Here is a 23,668-nt window from a genome sequence, read left to right as displayed (position 1 = left end):
ACGAAGGCCAGATTTCAAGTTAGTGGGGAATATCTCTATATACTACTGATTGTGCGCTGGGGTCGGTTAAAGAAGGCAGCGTTATTAGTACCGACTTTCAACTAAAGACAAACAAGATTGTTTGGCAGACCCAGGGGATAACGAGTTTTCGGAAGGGAAGACGGGGGGCCAGGTGTCAGGCATTACCAAAGCTGCAAAATTCTCTAAAAATAAGGGTTAAGTTGGGAATGAACTATGGGGGAAGTAATGTGGTCCAAGAGAGGGTTTGACATTGGTGTTAGGGGAGGTTTAAGCAGGACCCTATGTCCTTTCCCGCAACTTTCAGTGGTGCCGAATGCCAGAATGCAATTTAGGGAGTACATAAATTGCGAGTTTATGCTACACTAACACCGGGTGAAGGCTGAGGGCAGATTAGGACGGAATGATCCTTGTGCGCAGCTGGCCGATTGTAGCGACATAGCGCCATGGGTAGAAAATAAAAAGGGGGATACGTTTGTGTGCGATTATGGGTTAAGTCTTGAGCAATATAAAATGAGTTGAAAGAATATCAGGATTGGTGGGTTAGGTAGCATCGTCTTTGCAGGGCTAAGAAAGCAGCATGAGTAGTAGCATGAGTAGTGGCAGCTTTCAACTAAGCACAAGCAGGACTCTTTATCGTTGCGTCTGACCCAGGGAATATCGAGATCTCCGAGCTTATGATAGCAGGTCGGCAAGGCCAGCTCGGTGTTGGGATTCGTTAACATGATGACCGACTCAGGTAACAGCGAGATTTCTGATGTTATGACTGGGGGCTATAGGTCATGCTTTACTAAAGCTGCAAGGTAAAATTGGGGAAAGGCATCATTATCTAAAATAAGGTATTATGCAATGCAGGATATTAAGCAGTACATTGGGGTACATCGATGGCATTGGGAGTGGGGGTTTAGGACTCAGAGGTCGGCAGGGCCAACTCAGCCGTTTTGTCCTTCCGGGGGCAAGGATCAAGTAGCAGTGGGGTGGTGCATCATCATTCTCTAAAATAAGGTGCTAGGCAATGCATTGGGGACATCATTAGCATTGGATCTGGGGTTCTATGGGTGAACAGGTCGGCAAGGCCAACTCAGCCGTTCAATTCTTCGGGGGCAATAAACGAGTAGCATGGGCTGGGGGACATCTGGTAGGTAGTAGTCTGGGTTTTGGTAAAACGCTACTAAGGTTGGGAAGCTTTGGCCTACGTACTGAATAGAAGAGAGGAAAGGGGTCTGTTTTAAGGGTAAGAGGTTGGGCCAGCGGCTCTCTGTCATGAATGGCACTCCCCCAGGCCGTTAATACTCCCAAAAGGGCAGGCAATCAACAGAGGATCAGGGTAGGGGAGATTGGGCCTACATGACGAGTACTAATGGAATTGGGAGCCCCCCCTTTGAAAGTCGGGCGGCGAAGGGGGCTTTTTCTAAAGGAATTAAAAGGTCAGCTTCTCCCATCGGAAATGGCACAAGACCGGGGATTCTTGTGGGGGCGAGTTTAGCCTGATAAAAGAGAGGACTGAGGCAAAGGGGAAGTAAGGCAAAGGTGGTGTCTGAAAGTCTAACTAAGGAATGAAAGCTCTACTTCACCCGTCAAGAACGGCGCTCCCCCAGCATGGTAACTCCTGCAAGGGCAGGCAGAGCAAGGATAAGTTGGTTGGGGAGTTTTAGCCTGATACAATATGGAGGGAATTTACTGCGGGTGAAGTATGACGAACGGGTTGTCCGGACAGCCAGGTTAAAAGCAGGAGCCGGTGGAGGAGCCATTGCAAAGCCAGAAGGGTCTTCACTCTTTCGGACCAATGCCTCCTGGGAGCCTAAAATGGCGGGGACATCTGGTGGTAGCAATGAGTGCTCAGCTTCCCCCCAACAAGCGATGCTCTCTCAGCCCAGGAACACCTGCAGGGGCAGGTGGGTCTCAGACAGGAAGGGCTGGGGGAGTTGTGCCTATTATGGACTTTGGAAAAAAGGGGGAAGCAGGTTTTGGATGGGGCAGGGAGGTTTACAGAAATTGGGCACTAAGCTCCTGGAACTAAGAAAGAGGAAAGGGGGGAGCCGCAGTGGGTGTTAACCCACCCTCGGCATGGCGGTGTTGTGGCGACCAGTGACAAGAGACAGACTCTGAATAAGCCATTGCACAGCCGGAAGGGTCTTCGCTCTTCTCGGACCAGCGCCTCTTGGGAGCCTAAGCGGCAGGGGCACCTGATGGTAGCAATGAGGGCTCAGCTTCCCCCGAACAAACAGCGCTCTCCCAGCCCAGGAACACCTGGGCAGGCTGGTCTCAGGCACGAAGGGTTGGGAGAGTTGTGCCTACTGTGGACTTTGTTGGCAAAAGGGGGAAGCAGGTTTTGGACACGGAGCAGTCGCCGCACCTTTGGAACTATTTTCACAATTGTTTGCTGTGTTTTCTATTATGTGTGAAAATAAATCTGCAGCCTTTTAGGCCAAAAAGAAGACATGTCTCATTCTGCACCTTACTGATGGGAAGAAGAAAGGGGCTGAGAGGAATGAGCAAGAGTAATGTATATTGGTATAAGAATGGGCAAATGCAAGGTTATGCGCATGTACTTTCTGCGGTCTCTAGGGCTGTTGTCAGGCCGTAAGGCACTGAAATTAAGTTTAATCAAAAGTGGTGGATTCCCTGTGAGACCCCAATTTTATGCTGCATCAGAATATGGTGCTATTTCGAAAAGTGTCGCTTTGCCATAGAACATCACTTTTCTATATGTTCACCGTCCTCAGAATCAGGCCCACAGTTGCTTATTGGAAAACCTGGTGACTGGTTTATAAACTATGAAACAAGAACATCTCCCCTGGGGGGATTTGGAGAGCAACATCTGTGGCAGACCCACAATTTGTAGTCACACATCATTTGCACATTAAAGTGGAACAAAATAAAGAAGCTAAAAACTAGGCAAATGTGTTTAAATGTGGTATGCAGTGTTACGTGCATCCCTCTAGACAGTGCTCTGAAGCAGCTCTACTAATCACGGCGCTTTAAAACACACTAAAAAAGAATAGATTTTGGGAAATTCCAATGTGGAAAAATGTGCTTGAAAATATTGCTTTAAACTCCATTTCAAAGCTTTCGAGAGGGGGACACCCTCGACATTTTCCCCCTTACAGGGATTGTTCTTGCCTACTCGCTGTAATGGGGTTTTGGGGCTCTTTTAAAACATTTTCCAGGGCCACTTTTCGTTCCCAGTCCCTGCGCTACTGTGGACACGCCCTCCCAGCTTGATTGGCATGTGCCACAGCCAGTCAATACCTCACGCTCCTGCAGGGTGTATAAGGAAGGCGAAGCGACTGACACGCCCACTTCATGGTCTCTGCTGAGAAACGAAACTGAACGTCACTTGTGTATAAACTGCTGAAAAGGGACATGGCCGCCGCAGCCGCCCAGCTCCAGGGCCTGAAGGAGGAGGCCACCTGCTCCATATGCCTGGAATACTTCACAGAGCCGGTGTCTGTGGAGTGCGGTCATGCCTTCTGCCGGTCCTGCATCACCCGGTGCTGGGAGGGACTGGAGACAAACTTCCCCTGCCCTCAGTGCAGGAAAGCTTCCCAGAGCAAAACCCTCCGACCGAACTGGCAACTGGCAAACGTGGTGGAAATAGCCAAACAGCTTCCCCTTCCCAATGCGACCCCCCCGGAGGAGAATCTGTGCTCAGAACATGAAGAGAAACTGAAACTGTTCTGCGAGGATGACCAGAGGCCCATCTGTGTGGTCTGCAGCATGTCACGTGATCACAAGCCCCACACAGTGCTCCCCATCAGAGAAGCAGCCCAAGAGTACAAGGTATGTGTGCTATGGGGACATGGGCGTGTTCTCACACACTACTCCCCATTTCAGAGGCTGCCCAGGAGTGGAAGGTATGTGTGCTGTGCTGTACACCAGGGACATGGGTGACTACGCCATACAGTGCTCCCCATTCCAGAGGCTGGATGTGTGCTCTAGACCAGGGACGCAGGTGGGTTTTCTGCATAGAGTGCCCCCTATTTCTGAGCTGCCCAGGAGTACAAGGTTTATATATGCTATAGGGACAGGCGGAGATGGGGAGGGCAGGGTTTCCCACACAGTGCTCCCCATTCTATCTGCCCAGGAGTACAAGGGTGTGTGCTGTAGGTCTGGGACATGGGTGGGTTATCACACAGCGCTATTCATTTCTGAGGCTGCCCAGGAGTACGTAGAAGGCACACTATAGCTCTGTGGAGAAAGGAGGGCCTACACAATGGTTCCCACTCCAGACACGAGTGTCCAGGATTACACAGTATGTGTGCTCTATGTAGGTCGAGGAGAATAGTGGGGCTCAGCCTCCCAGAGGAAGAGGGGCATCGTTGTGGATATGATGGCACTCATTATAACCACAGTGAACCCCTTAAGGGGGCGGTCCAGCACAAGGAGGGGCGAGAGCAGACAGGGTGAGTGAATTGACTGGAGGCAAAAGGCACCCTCCTTGCACCCTCATAAGGGTGTCCAGGCGGAGGTAGAGTATGTAAAAGGCCAGGATTCAAAGAGTCTGTCTAAAAAAAGCAGTGTGCGTTAGACGGGTCTGCGATCTTAGGGTGCACCCTGTATATCCAATATAGGAGACTGCCTAAGGGCGCACTCTGTATATTATGTGAAGGGCCCAGTGCCATAGAGTTCACACCTTGTGTCGTATACATGAAGATACTCAAGAGCACACAATGTGCACATTGCAAGCTTGGGACCAAAGGGTTGTCACATAATAAGGCTGACTAAATGTACAAGATGTATATGACCAGATAGGAACCACATGTGCCACGATGCTTCCCAAGAGTACAAATGATGTATGTTACATGTCATGAGAGCCTAAATCTCATAGTGAGTGGAGGCTGCCACAGAGTGTTTATGCGGCATGGCTTGGGACCCTAAATCTCATACTGCGTGGAAGCTACCACAGAATACAGGGGCTTATGTGGCATGTCCTGGGATCCTAACTCTCGGGCTTAGTGGAGGATGCCCAAGATTACATGGTGCATGTGTAGCATGTCTTGGGACCCTTAATCCCCTACTGAACAGAATGTGCCACAGAATACAAGGGTGTATGTGGCATGTCTTGGGATCCCAAAGCTCATGCTGGGTGGAGGCTGCCCAAGATCACATGGGCCATGTGTGGCATGTCTTGGGATCCAAACTCTCGGTCTAAGTGGAGGCTGCCCAAGAGTACATGGGGCATGTGAAGCATGTCTTGGAACCCTAATCTCATACTGATTACAAGATGCCACAGAGTACAGAGGGTACATGTGACATGTCTTGGGATTGTAAAACCCATGCTGAGGGAACGCTGCCACAGAGAACAGGGGGTGTATGTGGCATGTCGTGGGATTCTAAGTCACGCTCTGGGGAGACTACCAGTGACTTTGTGTGGCTTGTCTGAGTTCACAAGTCTAAAGCTATAGGTCCCCCCAACCCCACACTGGGTATCGTCCCACTGATCATTGACTTTAATGACCTGGATCCCAGACACGGTGTGAAGTAATGTGGAAATGGTGCATCAGGTATTATTTTGCCCCTTGGGTGTGCAGTGGTGCATAACAGGAGAGCCTTCATTACCTGCCCTCTCTGGGAGGAGACAGTCCCAGAGGGACAGGGGCCCTGAGGTCTGTGCTGGTGTTCAGTGTACTGATGTTGCTTCGGGTGAGTGTTCATGTACAGGGACCCCCACCCCAATTTTTTTTATTTTTTTTTATTATTTTGGATGGCTGATTAAATCAACCTTTCAAAACAAGGTTAAAACATGACACACACATCATAAAAAGAAATTTTGTCAGATAAGTAAAAAAAGAAAATTACATTACATTTGCTTGACTAGTGATTAAGACAAATAGGTAAAACCCTCTACACAGCTACTTTCAGTTAGCGTGTCTAATTCTATGAGTCAGCCTGCAATAGCATGTTAAAATCAGATACAAACACATCACATTCAAGTTGACGATATATATAGAGAACCAGGTACTAACCCATTTCTTCTATTGGGCAGACTGCTTACTCACTTGGATATATTGGACATAATATCTTATTTAGAAATTGGATAGTGGCTATTCTTACTGTTATCTTTGGGGTTGCAAACAGCTCATACCATAGCTCATCATTAGAGCGTCTTATGTAATGGTACCTTGTTAGTTTGTCAACTAAGTCCTTTCTCTGCAATTGTAATGCAACACATTCTATCAATAGATGTTTCAGTGTTTCTTCAGCTTTTTCGTCATTGCAGAATCGACAAAAAAAACAGTCTCTCTTAATAGTGCCCCTCCTTAGCAGAACTTGTTTCGTTGGCCATAAATTCAGGCGAAATCTCAGTATTTGATTTCTCAATTTGTGAGAAGGACATTTTAATAGATAGTCAGCAGTTTCCCGGAATTTTTTATGCCCAAACAGAGCTCTATCAAAATCTTTTAGTTTCATACAGTTCTGTTGCGTTATGTGCCAATCTAAATGATACAGTTTGGTTTTAGCTTTGGTAGGATTAGATAGTAAGAGATCTAATGAGATATTAGCTTCTGTTAGATCCGACAAGACAGCCGCTCTCCAATTTGATGGCAATAAATGTTCTGATCGCAATAAGTAGTCTGCCAGAATCCTTAACACACTATTGCTGGATAAGCCCAACACACATTTCCGAAATAAGCAGCATCTCTTCCAGGATGCTTGAATGTTCACTGAGAGAATTCCCAACTCAAAACGAAGCAGTGCTGTTGGGCTAGAGTTTGGAAGATTCAGAACTTTCTTCCAAAACCTAGCCTCAATTTTGTTCCAGTAACCAGCCTGTAAAGGTGACCAGGCTTCTGAACCATAGGTAACAATAGGGATTACTTTCTGCTGATAAAAAGTGAGAATGTGTTTGCACGAGAACTTACCATACTTGTATTGTAAGATTCTCGCTTGCGATATTAAAGTGGACAATTTACTCTTTATACTATCTCTTTGGGGTATGTTAATAGGGGAGTTGCTAAATGTGATTCCTAAGTATTTATATTCATTCCATCACTTGTGTTTTCTCCAGATTTAAGGTCAAATTGTTTTTGGCAACGTACTGATCAAGTTTATCAAGCATGTTTTGCAGGCCTCTCGGTGTTTGCGAGATGAGAACTAAGTCGTCTGCATACAAAAGCCATGCAATGACCTGGTTGCCAAGTTTGGGAGCGTCGTTCACAACGTTGTTAAATTCATTACCCAGATCAAATATAAACAAATTAAACAATGTAGAGGCTAAAATGCAGCCTTGTTTCAGGCCGCGTTTGGTAGGTATTTCATCCGATAGCAGCCCTTCTAAGTTCAATTTGACTTTCATTGAGGTATTTGAATGAAGTAAATGTATTAAATACACAAGTGAGGATGGACAGCCAAATTTTAGTAACTTCTCCAATAATAGGTTCCGATCTACCGAGTCAAAGGCTACTCGAAAATCAAAATACGCCAGATATATTGGTTGATTTCTTATGGCGTGTAACTCTTTGATTGCATTAAGGGTCGTTCTATTGATGCTGGTGCCAAGACCTCCCACAAAACCAGTTTGAAATGGATCTCGCCGATTCTCTTCTGACGCCCAATTGTTGAGATCTCTTAAAACAATTCTGCTAAAGATCTTGCCAGGGGCGTCAAGAAGAGAAATCGGATGGTAACTGGCCAGATTCGCTCAGTCGCCTTTCTTATAAATTGGCACTGTAATGGCCTTACACCACGACGGAGGAACTGCCTGTTTTGTTTGCAGGACCTGGAAGATAGCATAAAGAATAGATGCCCATAATTCCGGATTCTGTTTTAAGGCATAATTTGATAAACCGTCAGGACCTGGAGCTCTTGAAGAGCTAGCTTTGTTGATGTAAAACAAAACATCTTCACGATCAAAACTAATCTGAAAGGATGAGTTCAATACTTCAAGATTCAGCTTTGAGATATTATTGGACGGAAGAGCGTAAATGCTGGTGAAATAAGCGACCCAACTTTTTTCCGACACACCATTAAGTTGTGCTGTTAGCTGCGGAGCACCTGCTCCATTATTTATCATTATCCAGATTTGTGATGTATTTTTAGTTTGGACCATCTGTAGCCATTTTTCTCCATCATGTTGGAACATGTTAGCTTTGTGACCTCGAATCCAGGTTCTATATTTGGTCTTCAATTTGCGTAGGGCCAGTTCTCGATACTGTACCGGTAAATAAGAAGTCTGTCTTTTCTGTTTTCGATATTGCCTCTTTCTATCTCTAATGGCCAGATCAAATATATGGATGTGCCGCTGCCTGCTCTTCTTAGTCTCTGTGGTTGAGACAGGGGCAAAGAGATGCATTTTATCATGATAATCAGTAACATCCATACCTCTTGTCAGTCGCTGTTGGTCATTTGTTACACTGCATGCAAATGTTTGCAGTGCATCACTTGACCAATGTAGTCTGTTTCGTTGGGGATTTATGATTAGACCACTCAATTGATTTTGACTGGAGCGAAGTTCTTCCTTGGTTTGGATCAAAAACTCAGCTCTCAGAATCCAATGATCACTCGCTGTGGTGGGAACTACCCTAAACTCGGAGATTTTCTCAAACAGCCCTCTATCAACATACATATAGTCAATTATAGCATTTTGAGCACCACAAGACCAAGTGTATGATGGAGGATTATCAGTTTTCACTGCCCCATTTAGCATAATTAGGTCCCAAGTATTAATAAAGGTTCGCCACGGCGAAACCCGATCCAAACTTCTTTTCTTAGATGGTGCCAGCAAATGTATATTCAAATCCCCGGCTAATATTACATGCGCAATGTCCGGGCTAGTTATATTGTCTTCCATTAATGTATTCAAATCATTAAGGAGAGTAGAAGTTGAAATTGCAATTGGGTTCCAATATATATTTATGACTAAGAATTTCAATTTTTGGAACATTATTACTGAACATTGCAAATGGGAGTTTGGATTGGGCCCCTCAGAGATAATGGCTATCGTGGACATGTTAGAGATAGTTGCCAACCCAGACATAGGTCTACCTTTTTGTCCTTTAATTGCTGGAACTAAATGGACATAATGATTGTTCCACGATAGGGGGACGGTCAGCCAGGTTTCTTGCATAAGAGCTAGATCACACTCTTTGAGATCACACTTAGCATTATTTACCAGATGTTTGTGTCCCCTCGTGTTCCAGCTCATGACTACCAATTTCTGACATCGGAGTCATCGGTTCCTAGTTACGCTTTCCCACAACTGCATCCCCTACCTGAGGTGTGCTCACCACTAGTTACCTGACTAGCAGGTTTAATGGTAGCCTCCACCGGACGGGATTCTTTGGTGGTTGGAATTAAATCAAAGCCCAAATCAAAAAATTCAGATCTAGCGGACCAGATGATATTATAAATGATGCGAGAGCTTAACCACATGCAGGACACCGTTGGGTCATTATCATCGGGGAACTCCACTTGTACCACATCACCTGAGGAGATATCCTCCAAATTTGGGATATCTGCAAATATTTGCATGATGCTTCCTCTGTTCATTATGTATGTAGGTAAGGAACCCCCCGACAACTAAGGAACAAGGAAAGCAACTGGGTAGGCTTTTTACTCTTGGGTGGTGCCTTGAAGTCAGGGTGATTCCGCTTACTAAATGTATCTCTATTCTTGTAGCATTTTGTCTCCTCCAAAGGGGATTTAAACCTTACATTCTTAGAGGTGCTTTCTTCATGAGATGGGTTTACCACATCAGAGTGGCCACTCCTCATTGCCTTCAGGGATGATTTAAGACTTTTTTGTTCTGTGGTTAAAGCAACTAGACAGTCTTTAATTGTGCATAGAATATTGTTTTGCAGGTTGTCTTGAGCATCCGAGATTGTTTTATTTGTTAGTAGGTCATTCTTAGAGGACTTTACTTCCTGATTAGGGAGGGTCCTTTCGCCATTAGTATTCTCATCATCCCCTGACTCAGGTTCCTCCACTGATGGATTAAAAATCTGAGACAGTGGATGAGTCACACACGGCTTAGGATGGTATTGACTCATATACTCGTCCACAGCTTTCCTAAGATCCTGCGTGTTAACTGTGGCATTGGGCACTGGGTCAACTTTCACTCGATTATTCTTCAATACAGGTGGCACTTGAGTCGGGACCATTACATTACTAGATCCACTCCCTAGCTCCTGCGCAATATGCACCAACTCGTCTAAGGGAGAGTCACATGGTTGGGGTCCTTACCCTTATTCCTCATTCTTTGTCTTTCCTGAGATAGATTCTGATATTTTTTTGTGATTGCACTAGAAGCTAACATTGAACATCTATCTGGTTTAGATAGGGATTTAAAGAATTGTTTCGCAGACCCACTCGCAGCCATTGTTTTGGACTTCTGATTTTTTGATTTCTTTGGATTTATCATTGATTGATTGGAGGGGCCCTTAGATTTTTTCGCAAATATCGTGTACGCCCCTTTTGACTGCTGTGTTTCTCTTATTTTTGAATCATCAACTATAGGAACCCTTGCCTCCTCTTCCCTCAGTATCAACTGGTCGGGTAAGGGATCCATTACTGTCATCTTCACAAAATTTCCTCCCTTCCCACCGTGAACAGATTTGGCTATTTCTATTCTTGGACCTGATTGTAGCACCAAAGGTGCATTCATTGTCTCCTTGGCTGTTACTTCTCTTATAATGCCCTCAACAAAGGGCACAGCCGTGTTAACGCTTCGTATATTTCCCCCAACTATAACTGGGCTCAATTTGCCATTTAGTTGGTCATCAGTATTTTTGCAGGTTAATAACAACATACCCAGTTGTTTTGATAGATGGGCTGCCTGTTCGACATCAGACTCTTGCTTTTGGGCCAAGGACAAACCAAATGCCTTCTGAGATCTTTGGAAATTATTAACATTATCTTGTATTACATTAATTTTGGAGTCTAAAGTTTCAAACAGTCTAGCTAGGGACATCAATGCCATGTTCATATTTTCCAATGTTACAGGAGCATCTTTTTTTATCGCGAGATCCGGACTTGTAATCGAACTGTTTCCATTTGGTCTCCTGGGAGTCGGCGGAATAAATGAAATCGAGCTTTCAGATTCGGAAATATCTCCGGTATTAAATAGTGCTGGCGATTTAGAGAGATCAGATGCGTCGTCCTTGGCCACAAAGCAAGAGTCCGATGACTCCAGCTCAATAATTGCAACATCTTCAGCAACACCAACATCCTGGCTTTCTATCGGGAGGGGAGCTAAACTAACAACCCCTGAACGAGCATTCTGAAGTATCATTGAGTCAGACAGTGAAATATTACATAGCTGTTCTTCCACTTCATTACCACCATTTGTAACCTGTGTCACCTGTGGAATCGCAACAGATTGCTGAGCAGAGCTCGCCCCTACGTCGTTACAGAGGGGCTGTGCCTCTATATTCGATACACTTAGATTGTTAAGTTCAGGCATTCTAGCCACAGAGCGTGGTGTCCGTCAACTGTTGAACCCAAAGTTTCTTAAATCGCCCATGACGGAATCAAGTCGTGATCTTCTCTTCTTTATTCGCTTGTCCCACGGTGCACTTTTAGCAGAGGGTCGTGCCGTTTTTAGAGACGACGCTGGACTGTCTCTTGAAGTGGACTCCAGTAGGGCATGTACTCGTTCCGTGCAAGGCATGCCAGTACGAAGTGTGTACATCTTAACACTGGGGTGCCTCTTTTTGGACACCACAAGATTTTTATAGCACTTGATTACAATGTGCTTTTCTAAAATCTAACTGGAAGACAAAACACCAGCTTAAATAACCGGCACTAGCCGCGTTGCCGCGGCGAAGCGGCAAAGCAGGACTTAACAGTGCTTTACACGGGTGCGCGCGCCCCTGAGCTTATATAGCTCCTCCCAGCCCTTGATGCAGTAAAGCCTGCTGGGTCTTGTAGTTGATGCAGCAACAAATCCTTTATCCACAGTAGAAGCGCTGGAAAAGCGTCCGCGGCAAAGCGGGACTTAACGGGGCTTTACACGGGTGCGCGCCCCCCACCCCAATGTGTGTCTGAGGCTGAGTGGGCCCCACCTGATCTAGCACACATGACCTGACCCATGGCAGTGAGGTGGGCAGGGCACCCGAAAGTGATGAGTGGGCACTGGTCCCCGGCAGTCTCGACTCTACCACATTTACTATAACAGGGGACGGGTGACACCTGCGAGGGAAGGTAACTGGTGCTTTAAACCAGGCAGCATCGGGGACTGACTCAAAGGACCTCATTGCAAGTTTGGCGGTATTATACCGTGACACTGTAGCTGCTATCTGGCTGCTGCTATCCCCATGATGGAATCCCACAGGACAGGCAGTAATCCTGCATGGACAGGTGCTGCCGCTTTACCTGCTAGCAGTAACTCCATGTCAAAGTGTGGCTTCCAAACCCATAAACTGGCGAAGCGGTGGCCTGACTTCTAATGACGCCCTTCTTTTAAGGAAATAACGGGCGATTGTTCCCGAATTAACTCCTAAAATCTCACTTATTGTGACTGCAGACCCACTTCTCCACCTTTTCTGACTCCAGACCTCTTTCCCTACTGCTGGACTGCAGCCCCTCCCACCCCCACTTCATCCAATGGCGACCTCTCTGCTGATGGGCAAGGGCCCCTGCCCTGGGGCACAGTCCCATCACATGTGAGGCTGGCGCTACTCTACGCCGGAGGAAGAAGAGACATGTTCATAGGACAGAGGATAAGCCTTTCTTGGGCTTTAGAGGGTTGGGGAAAAATCTTACCTGTTACACTTACAGAGCCAGGCCTACTGGCTTCGCCAGTGCTTGATTCTTGTGTTGCATCTTACAATGACAGGCCATCTAAGTGTAAATCACTGTGAAATGTGCTCTTACCAAGGAGGTGGTGCTGGGAGCCTAGCGTACATTAGTGTGAGCATATGCACCGCCTGGCCTATAACTAGGGTGTGGGCCGATAATGCATGTTAATGCCCTCCCCCTGGCTTGCATTGCAATAGTAGTTACTAGAGCAAACCATGGTTGATATTGAGGTTTCTGCGTAACCTTTACTCTCTGATCAGTGCACTGCATGTAACTTGGAATGTGCCCAACATGTGACCTCACACATGACCTCACGTGTGCTGTGTGTCCCAAGCCTCGCTGCGGATGCCCCTGCTGAGGGTGCAAGTTCCGGGACCATAAGCCTCCCACCGTAGGAGGGTCTGCTGAGGAGAACTAGGTGTGTTTGTGCCAGGGCAAGGATCTCAAATCAGGTTACATATGTGTCGGGGGTAGTGTCAACGGTCATATTTAATGGCGGAAAGTATATGAGGATTGATGATTTTAAGACCTCTATGGACAGAGTGTCTTCCAAGATGGATGAACTATGGATTGTAAACCAGTCTATGGGAGCAGCTGGGAGTCTGAGGCAGCATTCTTTATAGACTGTCCATTAGCCTATGGGAGCAGCTGGGAGCCTGAGGGAGCATTCTTTATAGACTGTCCATTAGCCCATTGGAGCAGCTGGGAGTCTGAGGGAGCATACATTATAGACTGTAAGTGAGTTTATGAGTACATATAGGGGGCGAAGGAGGCTTTCTTTATAGACTATATACACGCGTAGGCTGCCCTGGGAGACTTCTGTCTTGTTCTCTGTAGATTATTCATTTGCAGGAAATCCTTTCACTAACAAACTGTTATTCTTTTAGGGTAAACTTTGCCGCCACATGGAACATCTGAAAAAAGAGCTGAAGGACCTGCACGAGTGGGTAGAGGAAGAAAGCAGGAAAACATCAGAGCTCGAGGTGAGAGCAATGGCTGCATATATGTGTAGAGAGGCTCAGGGCAGAGAGGCACAAGGGCCCCTTTGAGAGTCCATGGAGCGGTGCTGGATGAGTGAGCTACGAGACATCCCCTGAGAGTACAGACAGAAGAGCTGGAGGGGAGACGTACAAGACAGCCCTTGAGTGTACAGAGAGCAGAGCTGGAGGTGCGAGATACGAGACATCCGGTGAGAGTACAGAGAGCAGAGCTGGAGGGGAGCGATACGAGACATCCCCTAAGATTTCAAGTAGCAGAGCTGGAGGGGTGAGATGCGAGACATCCCTTGAGTGTACAGAGAGCATAGGTGAAGGGGAGAGATACGAGACATCCCCTAAGAGTACAAGTAGCAAAGCTGGAGGGGAGATGAACTAGAGGGCAGAGATACAAGACATTCCCTACAGTTAGCAGTTCTGGATGGGAGAGCTATGAGAAATCCCTTGAGAGGACAGAGAGCAGAGGTGGATGTGAGGGATATGAGACTTCCCTTGAGAGTACAGAGAGCAGAGCTGGAGGGGAGAGATATGAGACATCCCCTGAGAGCAGCAGAGAGCAGAGCTGGAAGGGAGAGGTACGAGACATCCCCTAATTGCACAGAGAGCAGAGCTGGAGGGGAGACATACAAGACTTCCCCTGAGTGTACAGAGAGCAGAGCTGGAGGGGAGGGATACGAGACATCCCCAAAGAGTAATAAGTAGCAGTCTTGGATGGGAGAGCTATGAGACATCCCTTAAGAGCACAGAGAGCAGAGATGGAGGGGAGAGATGTGAGACATCCCCTAAGAGTACAAGTAGCAGAGCTGAATGGGGTAACTATGAGACATCCCTTGAGAGTCCATGGAGCAGAGCTAGAGGGGAGCGATATGAGACATCCCCAAAGAGTATAAGTAACAGTGCTGGGTGGGTGAACTATGAGACATCCCCTAAGAGTACAAGTAGCAGTGCTGGATGGGAGGGATACAAGACATCCCCTAAGAGTACAAGTAGCAAAGCTGAAGGGGAGAGATACTAGACATCTCTTGAGTACAGAGAACAGAGCTGGATACGAGACACCCCTTGAGAGTACAGAGAGCAGAGCTGGAGAGCAGACATACGAGATATTCCCTAAGAGTACAGGTAGCTGTGCTGGATGGGAGAAGTATGAGACTTCCTTTGAGAGCACAGTAGCAGAGCCTGAGGGGCAAGATACAATACATCCCCTGAGAGTATAAGTAGCAGAGCCTGATGGGGGAACTATGGGACATCCCTTGAGAGTACAGAGAGCAGAGCTGGAGGGGAGAGATACAAGACATCCCCTAAGAGTACAAGTAGCAGAGCCTGATGGGGGAACTATGAGACATCCCTTGAGAGTGCAGGGAGCAGAGCTGGAGCGGAGAGATACAAGACATCCCCAAAGAGTATAAGTAGCAGAGCTGGATGGAAGAACTATGAGACATCCCCTAAGAGTACACGTAGCAGTGCTGTATGGGAGAGGTAAGAGACATCCCCTGAGAGTACAAATATCAGAGCTGGAGGGGAGCGATATGAGACATCCCCAAAGAGTACAAATATCAGAGGTGGAGGGGAGGGATACAAGACATCCCCAAAGAGTACAAATATCAGAGCTGGAGGGGAGGGATACGAGACATCCCCTAAGAGTACAAATAGCATAGCTGGATGGGGAACTATGAGACATCCCTTGAGAGTGTAGCGAGTAGAGCTGGGGGGGAGAGAAACTAGACATCCCCTGAGAGTACAAGTAGCAGAGCTGTAGGGGACAGATACGAGACATCCCCTGAGAGTACAGAGAGCAGAGCTGGAGAGATATGAGACATCCCCTAAGAGTACAGAGAGCAGAGCTGGATGGGGGAACTATGAGACATCCCTTGAGAGTACAAGTAGCAGAGCTGGAGGGGAGAGATACGAGACATCCCCTTAGAGTCCATGGAGCGGAGCTGGAGACGGGAGAGAATAGACATCGTCTAAGAGTGCCAGGAGGATGAGCTGGAAGTCCGACATGAGGGTCCTATGAAAATAACAAAAAGCAGGAACGGATGCGGGGGAGTCAGCGACATAAGGGAATAATAATAAGGAGACCTCCTGTGGATACTGTTCCATAGTAAGGGCATTAGGGGGTGTATAAAATCCCTCTAATGGTGTGCAGCGAGTGGTAGAGCGGAGTCAGTGGCAATGAGTGAAGCTGTTGGACTATGTACAAGAAGCTCTTGTGCATGTCTGTTCACCATCTTTGCAGCCCGGCTTTGCTGTGGAAGACGATAGCCCGGGTGTTTGCTCTGGAGCTTCTGAGCACTATATGTCTCTCTTAGACCTTCTCCCCTGTCTCCTGCTCATGCACATCTCTTTAGAATGTGTGTGTGCATTTTAACCAGTGTGAAGTTGGGTGGGGATGGCCAAGTCCCTACTTGCTGCCCGTATCGAGCTGGCAAGTGGATCGGTGCTTTGTGATCGACTGGAGAGTATGTGAGAGTAGGAGACTCATTATGTGTCAATCTAGACTGCATTTTTGGCATGGAGGATCGCTGTATTGTAATGGCAGAGGTGTTGTGCGGTGTATCATTGTCATTGAAAATGTATGATAGCAGATGCATGCGGGTGTGAGGCCTTCCATCCCGCCTCCGAGGCTCCTTTCCCCACAACACAGGCCAAAAGACCTGCTCCACGGCACGCAAACCACACCATTTAAACAAAGTTAGACTATTGCAACATTCTACTTCTAGGCACTTGCGCAAATAACATCAACAGACTTCAAACCGCGCAAAACTACGCCCTCAGAGCTGCCCTCAGTATCCCAAAGAGAGATCACATCTCCCAGGCGAGGAAAGATGCCCACTGGCTCCCCATCAAAGAACGTATAACATTCAAGGCCCTCACGATCATTCACAGGTGCCTCTCTCAGACTGCCTCAGCCTACCTAGCAGAAAGAATACACCAGGCTCCAGCCCACAGACCAAAACGAGACCAATACTCTCACCTACTCTGAGTCCCAGCTTTTAACAGAGCCAAAGCTGGCGGCATTAGCTTCGAAGTTCTAGCCCCAAAAGCCTGCAACACCCTCCCGTGCAGCTTAAGAAACGTAGAATCTCTCACAGTGTTCAGAAAAATGCTAAAGACTGAACTTTTCAACTAGAACGCCGAACATATTGTCTCAAACTCTGTTCCTCTGTAACCTCGGAACACCCTTTAACAATGTTCTGTGTTCTCTGTTTATTGTACTATTGCTTTCTAATGTATTGGCCTAAAACCTGCTAACTGAACATTCTGTAACAGCGCCACAATGCCTCCAGGCCGCTGGGCGCTTTATAAATCCAAATAAATAAATAAATACATTTAAGAGACCAAGGAAGCTAATGTGAGTGCTGGCAGGCCCTCGAACCACCTATAGCCACCATGTTATATTTCACGGGTTGTGCTTTAAAAAGCACAAAGAGCGCTGCGTGCGCATTTGTCCCTCTAGCCTGCCCGCTTCCTCAACCCATTTCCCTCCCGCCTCCCAGCCCTCCCACACAATCTGATTGGTCCCCTTCCCCTTAATAGACAATATGACCAGGGCAGCCCTGCCCAGCAGCCCCAGAGGCTAAGGCCCCCAAGGCAAAGGGTGGCTCCTACAGCGGTGGCTCCAGACTGTGTCTGCAGGTGTCAGCAGGGGAACAGGCAGCCTAACAGTCTACTAACACCAACTCCTCATTCACTTTTAACAAAGCAGATGACACTGCCCCCACCTACGTTTGCCTCAAGGAAAAGGAAAGCAGTAACAAGCACCTAGTATACCCTAGTTACCATTTAAAAGCAGCTGTAAAACACAGAGAAACGTACATCCTTCTCCCGAACCCCCCACTCACTCAGGGACCACCCCCACCTCCACTAAAACCTTCCTGAGATCACCACGAGCAGCCCCAACAGTATCCACAAGAGCTAGACGAAGACCACACTGCCGTCAACCAGCATCAACTGACAAGGTAGGCACAATTTCAGTTACAGTTTCAGTTCAGTTCACGCTACTACCTAGAAATCTCAAATCTAGATGTGTTTAAATCTGCCATTTTGTGAAACATAGGCCTCCCTCCAACTATCTAGGCGTCTCAAATCCAGGTGTGGTTAGATCTGCCATTTTGTGAAACATAGGCCTCTTCCCACTATCTATAGTCTCAAATCCAGGTAGATCTCCCATCTTGTGAAACATAGGCTTCTCACCCACTATCTAGGAATCTCAAAACGGGTATGGTTAGATCTACCATTTTGTGAAACATAGGCCTCTTCCCACTATCTAGGAGTCTCAAATCCCGGTGTGGTTAGACCTGCTATTTTGTGAAACATAGGCCTCTCTCCCACTATCTAGGAGTCTCAAATCCCGGTGTGGTTAGACCTGCTATTTTGTGAAACATAGGCCTCTCTCCCACTATCTAGGAGTCTCAAATCCCGGTGTGGTTAGACCTGCTATTTTGTGAAACATAGGCCTCTCTCCCACTATCTAGGAGTCTCAACACCAGGTGTTGGTAGATCTGCCATTTTGTGAAACATATGCCTCTCTCCCACTATCTAGGAGTCTCAAAACCAGGTGTGGTTAGATCTGCCATCTTGTGAAACGAAACATAGTCCTCTCTCCCCCTATCTAGGAGTCTCAAATCCAGGTGTGGGTAGATCTGTCATTTTGTGAAACATATGCCTCTCTCCCACTATCTAGGAGTCTCAACACCAGGTGTTGGTAGATCTGCCATTTTGTGAAACATATGCCTCTCTCCCACTATCTAGGAGTCTCAAAACCAGGTGTGGTTAGATCTGCCATCTTGTGAAACATAGGCCTCCCTCCCCCTATCTAGGAGTCTCAAAACCAGTTGTGGTTAGATCTGCCATCTTGTGAAACGAAACATAGTCCTCTCTCCCCCTATCTAGGAGTCTCAAATCCAGGTGTGGGTAGATCTGTCATTTTGTGAAACATAGTCCTCTCTCCCCCTATCTAGGAGTCTCAAATCCAGGTGTGGGTAGATCTGTCATTTTGTGAAACATAGGCCTCTCTCCCACTATCTAGGAGTCTCAAATCCAGGTGTGCTTATATCTGCCATTTTGTGAAACATAGGCCTCTCTCCCACTATCTGGGAGTCTCAAATCCAGATGTGGTTAGACCTGCACCCGAACTACATTAAAGCATACGGTACGTATACCTTACACCACGTCTGAGGACACAGGCCGCAGGCACGGCCAAACATCCATGCACCGTAGAATGCAGCTATAGCTATGCCATTCCTGTCTAGCAGCACACATAACCGTCTACATTGAAACACCTGACGTACCTCAACACCTGTGCCGCTAGCATACAGCGACTACCAACGAAAAGAAATTCGGTATAGCTGGGCACACATCGAATCTTCAACAATAGCACTCTATCCCTAACCTTCAACAGTGCCCACCCACGTGCCTGACCTTTGGGCTGCTTAGTGGAGCCTAGCCAGCCACCTAAATCCTAAGCCGGTGAAAATGCACACAAGCATCTCTTAATCTACACTCTTAAAACCTCCACCACATTGACTGCGGTAACCTAGGGCGTTACAACCACAAAGCGCGTTGAGGCCATACAAATGGGGAGAGAGCGCTATATAAATAACTGAATACAATACAATGTCCCAGGTCTATAGGTTGCTGTTCCTCCTACGAGGACCTTTACATAAGTGGATGCTGCCCTCAGAGCCGGAACCAAATGCTGACTCCAGAAGTCTCCAAAGTCGCACCTTCACTTCTATTTGTAGGTTTACTGCTGCTTTGGGATTCCATATTTTAACATGCTCTATTTGGGAATGTTAAGGAGGCCTCGCTCAGTCATAATTCAATAAAAGCCCCATCAGTGACGGAATTGTGCAAACAGCAAAGGTTTTATTCTCAGTCGACTGGGGGCCGTTACACAAGCCAACGTTGATCAGTTAACCAGGCAAGGACTCAAAAGCCTGCCCCTTTTGAACACACCTTTATTGAGAATACAGCATTGCACAATATTTGTATACTAATCTAAAGCTTAGATTTTAACATATTCTAATTTGCCCTTTTACTTAAAGGTCAAAACACTTCCTGAAATACATTACTCTTTATGCAAATTTGCAAGACTAGGTAGTTTCCCAAATTTCACCGACTCATTGACATATGTTTCAACCTTAACACTGGACAAAACAAGTTCTGGAAATGACCCACGTCTTCAGACGTCTTAGCACACTGTGTCCCAGACATGGATAAGCTGTCTAGTTTTCTATTGGCTAATCCATCTTCTTATTTATTTGTGACTGTATGCCAGTTTCACTGGCAAAACAGCACTGTGGAAATAATATATTCTCCCATTTGATGCTGCCAAATTGTCTGCACCTGGATTGCCCAAGCCCCATCCTCCAGCCGTGGCTGGGTTACTGGCCACCATGTTTTGAGCTCTTCACAGCTATGTATTCTCTGGGCTTTCAACACCCTGCCCTGAGGCCTATTTCTAATTTAACACATGCCATGGTATTCATTTTAAAATAAATGTATGCCTGTTGCTGTGATATTTTTTATGTCAGGAATCAATATTCTGTGTTAATGTTGTGAGCACTGCAAGCGTACCTATATGTTATATGTTGTCCTAAACAAGTGTGTCCCGTGTTACCTATTTCCAATGTACATTGCCTTGTATAAGGGCAGCTAAACTACCTAAATAGACAATACTCCTGAGTTTTCAATGTTGGGCAGGTGGGAGGGGTATAGGCCCTAAATACCATATTTACCTATCTGTCACAGGAGAGGGGGGGTGCTTCTCTACATGAACATTTGAGAAAACCCACACTTTCACTAGGGCCACTTGTATTTACTTTGATGCTTAAGGACATATTTGATCCTGGAGAGAGAGAATCTCCTACACTCCCAGACTTTCCTATGGATCTGCTGGTGAAATCTGTTTGGGCTTTATTCAGTGACAAAGGGTGCTGTTTTTCCATGAGAAATTCTTGTGTCCTTACAGGGTACCACACCTCAAACATCCCACTTTCTCCCTTCCAATTCTCACTTTTCAATCCCTATTGGACACGTGCTTTAGCTGTGGGACTTGAAGCTGACTAGTATGAACACATCCCAGTCAGATATGTACATAGGGTTTTAAATATTTCATTTTCTGGGAAGGATGTTCACCCAGTCTTCATCACAAGGATCAGCGAATGGCATCACCAAGACCTTGAAGCCAAGAGTACAAGGAAGAACTCTTAAGAAAATATCACAAGAACAGGATTCCCAGACGATTTTAAAGGACCAAACACATAAGAACTACATCTCCCGGAATTCCCTCTCTCACAAAGGGAAAATCTGGAGCAGATCTGTGAAACTCAACTAGAGGTATAAGGAAAAGAAGACTATGGGGAAACCCTAATCATCCCACAGAAGTAGCTCCCCAGCCCGCAAGAGACACACCTCTCTCCCATCTAACAGCATTGGTGACTGGGTGAAGCACAAGTCTTCCCTGTGCAAGAACCAGTCACACAGAGAGGACTTCACTTCTTCCCCCACTTCAGGAAGATTTGAAGACTTGCTCATGCCCAATTCCTTCCCTGAAGCTACCTCAGCCTCCAGGCCCATGCTACTCCCCCTGAGTGGTCCTTCTGGTATGTCTCTACTGCCTTTGACTAACATCGGGCGTCTGCATGCTTTGCTGCATCTTCTCCTGGGGCTTCTGGTCCTTCAGCCGACCTCTGGATCTCTTGGTTTGGGTCTCCTCTGGCCCTCCCTGGAGTTGTTTACGGCCAAATCTGCATCTGAGGGGTATAGTATAGACTTACCTTCATTTTCCCCATACAAGCAGACGGGTTTTAAGTAGGAATGTTTTACTCCCTATTTTTGAAATTGGAGGTGAAATAATTTTTCAGGGAGTAAAAAGTAATTTCTTCTCTCAATGGGGATATTTTTTAGGAGACTGAAAACATTTGATCTAAAAAAATAATTGTAACCATATATCTTTGCACCTAGTGATTCGCAGCTTATAATGCTTATAATGCATGTTTACATTAAAGCCTTTCCTCAGATTTGGCGCTAATATTAGCACTCCTTCCTGTTCCTCTGCTCTCCAAATGCCATAGATCCAAACCTGTCCATTGAGCAATGTGAGTAGCGCTTCTTCCTGTGGCACTGCTCCCCAGATGCCATGGATCTGAACATATCTCTGGAGCCGTGTGGGTAGCGCTCCTTCCTGTGGCACTGCTCTTCAGATGCCATAGATCCAAGCCTATCCATTGAGCTGTGGGAGTAACGCTCCTTCCTGTGTCTCTGCTCTCCAGATGCCATGGATCTGAACATATCCACAGGGACCAGTGATGCACAGCCTGGGGCAGGAGATGGGGCGGGGTGGGGGGCTAATACAGAGAGCACTACTGCTGCCCACAGGGATCAGTGATGCATAGCTTGGGGCAGGAGATGCAGAGCGTAAACAGATAGCTCTGCTGATGCACACAGGGGCCAGTGAGGCATAGCCTGGGGCAGGAAATCGCAGTTGAGACAGGAAGCACTACTGCTGCACACAGGGACCAGTGATGCACAGCCTAGGGCAGAAGATGGGGTGCTTATGCAGCGAGCACTACTGCTGCACATGAGCTTCAGATGCACATGACAGCATGGGTGCGGGCAGAGCCACCATATGGGGAATATACTGATCTTTAGCTGATTGGCAGTCATTAATCAATAATTCACGTGTGTTAGGTTTAATATTTTAGAAGTTATTAAGAGGAAACCACTGCAGGTGTTACATGTAGGTTACTTTATGATGGTTAATATAATAATCAGAAATATAATGTTTGTCTTTTGTTTGTTTTAAATCTCATTTTTAAGGCAAACATTATGAACCAGAGAGAGAAAATCCTTAGTACATTTGAGCACCTGAAGCAGTTTCTGGAGAAGGAGAAACAGCAGCTGCTCAGCAGACTGGAGAAGGAGCAAGAGGAGAACATGAAGAAGATTCAGGAGAAACTGACCCAACTGGAGAAGCAGCAAAGCACCCACAGGGACCTGATCACAGAGCTGGAGAGCAAGTGCCAGCAACAGGATGTGGATCTCCTGAAGGTGAGGGGGGATCAGGTATCTATAGAACTATAACAGTGATCCACTCACAGGAGCCTGATCACATAGGAAGTAGCAGCAACAGGATGTGGATCTACTGAAGGTGAGAGGGGATTAGTAACCTAAAGATAAAGAGCAGCAATCCACCCACAGGGGTATGATCCCAAAGCTAGAACAGAGGTGCCAGCAGCAACAAAGGGAGTTCCTAAAGATAAGACTGGATCCGAGATCTATAGACCTGCAACAGCAGGAATCCACTGCCAGGGACCTGACCACAGAGCTGGAGAGGAAGTGCCAGCAGGAGGATGTGGAGTTATTAAAGGTAAGACGGGATCAGGGATCTATGGACCTGTAACAGCAGTGATCCACTGCAAGGGACATGATCACAGAGCTGGAGAGGAAGTATCAGCAGCAGGATGTGGATCTACTGATAGTGACCAGGAATCAGAAACGTATAGCAATAGAGCAGCAATCCACCCAGAGGGGCTTGATCCCAGAAACTACAACAGAGGGTCCAGCAGCAGGACGTGGATCTACTGAAGGTGAGAGGGAATTGGGAATCTATGGCCCTGTAACAGCAGCGATCCACTTTGGAAGGTCAGAATAAGGACCAGTGATTCTGATCCATTTTCAAGCCATTTATATTAAACACAAAGATGAAACTCCTAACTGTCTCCTCAGTCGTTGTTGGGTCTCCAAAGAAAACCGTCCCTGTCCAACTCTAACCTATTCTATCCCTGCCACTGTATATATAGAACTAAGGAACAGGAGAATGACTCCCTTCTCCTGTATTTTGCTTTTCAGTAATGTCACTTTTAGTTCTTGGCAATTCCTTGATCAAGTTCACACAGTTCAGAGATAGG

The 23,668-nt window shown here is 46.6% G+C and overlaps 1 protein-coding gene across 6 annotated transcripts in view; it reads left to right on the top strand.

The window, feature by feature from the left end:
- Window positions 1-3,345: 3,345 nt before the first annotated feature.
- The window catches only part of LOC138521802 (E3 ubiquitin-protein ligase TRIM39-like), a 174,927-nt gene continuing 154,604 nt past the window's right edge, over window positions 3,346-23,668 (top strand). For 5 of the 6 annotated variants that reach the window (XR_011283125.1, XM_069634917.1, XM_069634916.1 and 2 more), the window contains exons 1-3: window positions 3,346-3,801; window positions 13,647-13,742; window positions 22,578-22,808. Coding sequence is in view for 5 of the 6 variants with exons in the window: in XM_069634917.1 (XP_069491018.1) it covers window positions 3,385-3,801; window positions 13,647-13,742; window positions 22,578-22,808 (744 nt within the window). In the remaining variant the exon portion in view is untranslated. The remainder of the gene's footprint in view (window positions 3,802-13,646; window positions 13,743-22,577; window positions 22,809-23,668) is intronic. The other variant, XM_069634915.1, reaches the window with a different exon arrangement.

Source organism: Ambystoma mexicanum, chromosome 13 (genome assembly GCF_040938575.1).
Source record: "Ambystoma mexicanum isolate Mex_15411 chromosome 13, UKY_AmexF1_1, whole genome shotgun sequence".
In the NCBI taxonomy this organism is placed as follows: Eukaryota; Metazoa; Chordata; class Amphibia; order Caudata; family Ambystomatidae; genus Ambystoma; species Ambystoma mexicanum.
The sequence above is the reverse complement of the archived record's forward strand: the minus strand, read 5'-3'. Positions and strand labels throughout refer to the sequence as shown.